This window comes from Eretmochelys imbricata, chromosome 2 (genome assembly GCF_965152235.1).
Source record: "Eretmochelys imbricata isolate rEreImb1 chromosome 2, rEreImb1.hap1, whole genome shotgun sequence".
Taxonomy (NCBI): Eukaryota; Metazoa; Chordata; order Testudines; family Cheloniidae; genus Eretmochelys; species Eretmochelys imbricata.
Genome location: NC_135573.1, coordinates 250,028,964 through 250,035,279, shown reverse-complemented (window position 1 = coordinate 250,035,279; position 6,316 = coordinate 250,028,964). Strand labels below are relative to the sequence as shown.

Here is a 6,316-nt window from a genome sequence, read left to right as displayed (position 1 = left end):
GGGGCAGGGGTGGGCAGAGGGGGCTGTCAGGAGGTGTCTGAGGTAGAGGGGTCTGTCTGGAGGTGGCTGGGGTGGGGGTGAGCAGAGGGGTCTGTCTGGAAGGTGGCTGGGGTAGGGACCGGCAGAGGGGTCTGTCTGGAGGTGTTGGGGTAGGGGTGGACAGAAGGGTTTGTCTGGAGGTGGCTGGGATGGGGTGGGCAGAGGGCTCTGTCTGGAGGTGGCTGGGGTAGTGGTGAGCAGAGGGCTTTGTCTGGAGGTGGTTGGGGTGGGCAGAGGGCTCTGTCTGGAGGTGGCTGGGGTAGTGGTGAGCAGAGGGCTTTGTCTGGAGGTGGTTGGGGTGGGCAGAGGGGTCTGTCTGGAGGTGTATGGGGTAGGGGTGGGCAGAGGAGTCTGGTGGCTGGGGTGGGCAGAGTGATCTGTCTGGGGTTGCTGGGGTGGGGGTGGGCAGGCTGGTGTAGGGCTAAAAGGTCTGGGACCGGATAGCAGCAGCAGGGAGAAGGGGAGCCCGCCTGCTGGCTCACTGGGGCTGGCCGGGGGGCGGCTGCAGCGGGGAGGCGTGCCTGCTGTGGGGCTGTGTCTCCTCCTCGTCACCCTCGGAGCAGTCGGAGGAGTTGTAGGGGCAGCAGTGTCCGGCTTCCTCCTCCTCTGGGTCGCTGTCCCTGAGCTCCCGCAGCCGGCGGCCGCTGCTCTTCTCCGGGGCCGGCAGCAGCAGCTCCTCGTCCGCCTTGTCCTCCCCGCCCAGCCCGCTCTTCTGCTTCTCCGCCTCCTGCGCCGCCTGCTCCTTGGCCTTTTTACTCCGCTTCCACTTCATGCGCCGGTTCTGGAACCAGATTTTCACCTGCGGAGCGAGAGAGGGGCTGAGGGGGGATCGCAGGCCCAGGGACACACACACACACACACACCAGTCTCACGCTGCACCCCCCACCCCCACTCCGCACACACACACACGTCTCTGCCCCCGGACCTGCTGCCCAACACCTCGGCCGTACCGAGGCCACCCCTCCTGCCTGCAGCCCCCGCTGCCCCCAGCCAGCCTCCACCCCCCACTGGCCTGGTTAGAAGGGACCCCACCGCTCCGGGGTAACACGGGGCTGCGACCCCCCGGTGCAGCTGGCCCTGGCTGGAAACACGCCGAGCGGCCCGCAGCCTCCTCGCGCCGAGGGTCGCCAGGCAGAGCCCAGGGGCCATGGGGGCAGGCTTTGCGGCCACGGGGGGAGCCCGGGAGGGGGCAGGCTTTGCGGCCGCATGGGGGGAGCCCGGGGGGGGCTGGGAAGCCCACCCTGGTGGCCCGGGGCGGGCTGGGGCTGCGCGGAGCGAGCCTGCTTTCCTGAGCCCGCAGAGCCCCGGGCCGCTGGTTCTAAGCGCCGGGCCCCTTCCCCGGAGCCCGGAGGGGCCGCTGCAGCCGCCACCCACCTGGGTCTCCGTGAGCATGAGGGACGTGGCCACCTCGAAGCGTTTGGGCCTGGAGAGGTATTTGTTCAGTTTGAACTGATGCTCCAGCTCCAGCAGCTGCTGGCTGGTGAAGGCGGTGCGGGGCCGCCGGCACTTCCCCAGCAGGTTGGACTGCGCCTGGGCTGGAGACAAAACGGCGCATCAGCACAACGCGGGCAGCCGGAGGGGAGCAGCCTGAGCCCCGCCACCCTCCCAAGGCAGCCGGCTCTCACGGGCTGGAGCTGAGACGGCCGGGGCCCAGCTCCCGTCAGCGTTAAAGAGGATCCTTCTAGTGTCCCTGGCTGCGTCCACCTGCCCCCATGGGGGCAAGTTAGACCCAATGGGAAAGGAAGAGAACTGCTGGTCCCCTGCGAGGGAGAGAAGAGGGGAGGCAGCATGGGGGCGAGGGGTTAGAAAAAATACATCAGTGCGAAATTCCTATTTAAAAAAATGGAGACAAGGGAAGAGGAACAAGTGATTAAAAGCTCCCCGCCGCATGCATTCTTCCGATAGCTAACCCCAGTGGTGACCTTTCTACATGCCACAATGAAAAACTACCCAAACGGTGACCACTTCCAATTAGTACCGCATCTCCGCACTCCTGGCTTCAGACCGGTATCTATCACACACACAGCTCCGAGCCGGCCCTGCTCGGGGACAAGTCTCCGTCGGGCCCGCCCTCACAACGAAGGCAAATGTACTGGCACCTCGGAGTAACATCCTGGGGAATTTTTCTGCAGTGGAGTAGAGTGATCTGATAATAGTGCAGTCCTTGGGCCGCTGTTTGGAAAGAGCTGCTGGATCGGCCCCTCGGACCGCTCACCTGGTTTAAGGAAACCCTCCCGTCCTCACATTGTTACTATTGCACCATTAAAGGCACTTTAAAGTAAACATTCTCGTTCCCTAAATTAGACACCTCAAGACTCGCCTGATGGCAATAGGAGATGGACGTCTCTATTTACATAATTTCACATAGATTCACCACAGGGAAATTTATGGCCAAAGAGGGACTTCTTGATTTCCCAAGAGCCTGACAAGTGCTAGACAATAAAAGGAACCCGGGACCACGGTGAAATGATATCAGTCTCTCAGGGGACCAGCAATTTGCTTCATTTCACTTTAACGCCCCCTGCTTTAGTTAAACAAGTCTCCCGAATTCCCAGCTTGACCATACATTAGAACTTTAATTAAAACAGACTCCAAAGTGACTTTGGGGAAATGTGCAGTGGGAAGCTTGGCAAAGCAATGTCCCCTCCCCCGCCCCCCGGCAGATTAGAGAAAAAGGTTTCTCTCCAATCAGTTCCATTTGTTTGTATTTATTTTATTTCATTATCTCAGCTGGCAAGTCTATTATGTTTGCAGACAATGGGAGACAAATGTGACATGAAACATGACGTGAAATACTGTTCCGTATTCGCGCGAGGTAACTATATATAGGAAATATCCATTTTCAACAATGTTTTCGAACTATAAAATTCGATGTTATAATCTCCGCACGTTTTCTGGATTCAAAGATCAGGACTGCGTCAAAAATTACTCGGTTGAGAGTTACAAGTAAAGAGAACTGATGGGGAGATTGTTCTCCTAAAATATTGCCGTCATATTTAATGGACACATAAATGAGAACATCAATTTGGAAGCATGCGAGCTGAAATCCTTCTTAAACAACCAATTCAGTCTCCGTAGCTGCAGATGATATATATGCTCCTTCTAAGAGGCAACACAATCATTTTGAATGTGATTATAACATACGATTTGTGATTTCTTGGACATTCTTTCATCTTTGTTGTTGTTGTTGTTTGCTTTAGAAACTAAAAAGCCTGTAAAAGAGAGGGGAGGAGGAGCCTGCCTTTACTACCTCATTTGGAGCAAACCTGCTAAAATGACCTGAATAAAAAAGACAGTGTCCGGCATACAAACAGTAACACAGATGAGATTTTCTCACTACTGTGTGATTTTCCAGGCCTCTATTATCTTTTCTCTTGGCTATTTATTCACTAGTGCGTTTTGTTTGAAAGGGCAAGAATTCGGACAGCTTTTCTAATTATTTTTCTTCTTGAATGTCCTAGTCTAAACAAACCTATTTAAGAGAAAACAATGGACTTTTTTGTCTGTATGTGTGTGGAGTGTATGAAAAAAAAACCCAAACCCCTAATTCTTTTCTGGCATGATTTAAGTAAAACTACACCTAACGTATTGTTAAGCCAGTAATTCCCACAGAGAGCTAACACCTAAGAAAATGATCTTTGCCTAATACAAAGATGCAAGAAATGTCCCCATCTCCATTGAGGCCTAGCGGCCCAGCTGCTGTTAGGACAGGTCAGTGTTTCTGTTATTTAAAGCGGTTTTTTAAAATGCTCAAATATAGGTGATTGCAATTATTTAGCTGCCTTATTTCAATGACACCAAATAAACATTTAATTATAGCAAAGAATGTTCACTGGAACCATCCAAGGGAGGAGTGTGCTCTGATTACCATCAACTCTTTCCTGAGGAAGAGGTCTGTGAAATTTGCCTGGATGACAGGATCTGACTAAGCATCATTCTGCGTGAAATTGACAGAGCCCTGTAAAGTTGTACCTCATACTCTTTATACCGTAATATTAACAAATATCAGCATGATCGCTCTGCCATCCAGAAGAAAAATAAGCAAACAAAAAAATTACCGTCAGTTTTTATAGATTTTCATATACACCGGTATTTGGTTCTCATTCATTATTTAGCACGACTCCCCCCACGGAACAGTGTGAATTAGAACTTAGAACGCAATGAATGATTTGTCACCTTTACATTTCACTTCCCAAGAAAGATCAGTCTATTACTTACTGCTAAAGTGCTGGCCACAATGAGCTGCAACACATTCCAGCTTCCCATTGTTAATCGCGATTTCCGCCCCCGTGCTAATATTACCAAATAAAACGTATATATTATTACACACGCCGCCGGCTGAAGTCTTGACCGAATCCTGTCAGGCGCTAGCTGAATGGCGTGGGACATTAACAACGAGGAAAGACTGGGAGAATCAGCGTACCCTTGCCGTAGGCCCCTGGACCGCTACAGCCTGGCTCGGGCAATGCCGAGGGGCAGGTGGGGAAGCGGCGAGGATACGCGCAAAGGAAAATGACAGATCGTAACAAACCCAGCGCCCCCAAGACCGGGGCTTGGCCAGGAGATACTCACAGTTAAAGTCCGGCATTTTCGGGAGGATCATGCCCGCAGTGGATGCTCGTAACCACTGATCCAGCTGAAAAGTCCCGGCACTGAGTTTGATGGGGTCTGCGGCAGGGTGAGAAGGGTGAGCCCCTTGCACCTGGGAGTAGGAGTAAGACAAAGCGGGGTGCTGCCCGGCCAGAGCGGCTGCCGAATAGCTGTACATGGGGTGCCCGTAGAGGGCGGCCTGGGTGGGGATGCCCGCTCCCCCCTGGTGCAGTCCCAGGGCCATGCCCCCGGCGGAGTGGTGGTGGTGGTGATGGCTGCTGGCGCTGCTGGTGCTGGTCAGGAAGCCGGGCTTGGGCACCAGCCCGCAATGCGCGGCGAGGATCCGCGGCGGCGAAGGGCTCTCGGTCCGCAGGCAGTCCGAGGAGCCGCCGCTGTGGCGCTCGGAGGGGGACGGGGGGCTGCAGCTGCTGCTGTTACTGCTGCTGCTGCTGTGGCCAGATGTGTTGGCGAGGGAGGTGACCAAGGCCAGCGGTGAGGTCTGCGCGGAGGCGGCGGCGGCGGCTTTGGGAGGGTCGACTGCTAGGAGAGCATCGATCCGGAAATTTTTGGATTTTTCCATCGGATTGTTTCTAAAAAAAAAAACACCTCCCTTCGTCTATAAAATAAGCCTAACAAACAGCCCCCGCCCGACCCCACAGCGCCCCGTGGAGCGTCTGCGCCCCCCTCCCACTCCCACTCCCAGCGCCGGGGCTCTGCCGAGACCGGAGGACCAGCCCCCCAGGCCAAGCACAGCAAAATGTCTCTCGGCAGATAGTAAGCACCTCAGCTCCAAACTCTACTCACTTGAAGGCTCAGATCCGGCTCCCATTGGCCCCGAGGCTGGAGGAAATACTATTGGTGGCCGGCACTAGGGTTCGGCAGCCGCGATTGGCCCTGCAGCACACCTGTCAACGCGTCGGGAATGGGGCCTGCCCACTTCATTTCTTTGCCCTCTGGAGCAGGTTGAAGGGAAAGGGCTGGGTGGGTGTGGGTGTGTGATGACCAACACAGAGGAAGGAAAGTGACTTGAGAAGCTTCTGTATTTACCTCCCCCGACCCACAAAAAAACAAAACCAAAAATAAATGCCTCGGTTGTGCCAGGTTTTGAAAGACTGAAGATAAAATTCAGCCAGGAAGAATGTGCAGTAATCGCAAGGCAAACATATTCTGCCTGAACATCATCAGCAACGATGCGTTAGTCGTTCCACATTCATACCCTGGTACGAAGAGTCTTGGGCCACAGCAAATATGTCTGTGCGTGTGTGTGTTTGTGTGTGCGAGCGAGCATCTGGACAGCGGCGCAATGTACAGTTGGAAGGATTCTTTCCACTTGTGTCTGTTTAGCCCGTTCTGCAGTGAACGTGATGTTACCTTAATCGGTGTAAGATTGAAGTGTAAAATGTGTAAGATTTAAGCGAGATGTTCGTACGGTTCGTTTGGGTGGTTTAAGGAATCTATCCCCCACTAAGCGGCCTGTAGTCTTTTTGTTGTGATGAAAGGCCCGGGCACGGAAAAATAAGATGAAATATGTTCTCAGACACTTACATACGGTATATCCATAGTCTACAGAACACATCTGGAATGACAGGTTGGATAATATCCATCTCTAGCTGGATATGGATTGATCTGATATGTCTTTCCAGATGTGATCCACATCTATACTCAGTTTCTAACCTAATGTATCAAT

At 53.7% G+C, this 6,316-nt stretch overlaps 1 protein-coding gene across 1 annotated transcript; it reads right to left on the bottom strand.

Annotated features, from left to right (window-relative positions):
- Positions 1 to 517: 517 nt before the first annotated feature.
- On the bottom strand, positions 518 to 5,209 carry MNX1 (motor neuron and pancreas homeobox 1). Its single transcript, XM_077809487.1, has 3 exons — positions 4,612 to 5,209; positions 1,414 to 1,574; positions 518 to 838 (listed from the first exon to the last, which is right to left on the bottom strand). The coding sequence occupies exons 1-3, from the start codon at positions 5,207 to 5,209 to the stop codon at positions 518 to 520; spliced, it is 1,080 nt and encodes a 359-aa protein (XP_077665613.1).
- Positions 5,210 to 6,316: the final 1,107 nt, after the last annotated feature.

Excerpts from the sequence above, each read along its gene's own strand:
- MNX1 (XM_077809487.1), bottom strand. The coding sequence starts at position 5,209 with ATGGAAAAATCCAAAAATTTCCGGATCGATGCTCTCCTAGCAGTCGAC. Across the intron at positions 1,575-4,611 it reads GAAAATGCCGGACTTTAACT|CCCAGGCGCAGTCCAACCTG; the intron begins GTGAGTATCTCC and ends TTTTGTCTCCAG. Across the intron at positions 839-1,413 it reads TCATGCTCACGGAGACCCAG|GTGAAAATCTGGTTCCAGAA; the intron begins GTGGGTGGCGGC and ends CTCGCTCCGCAG.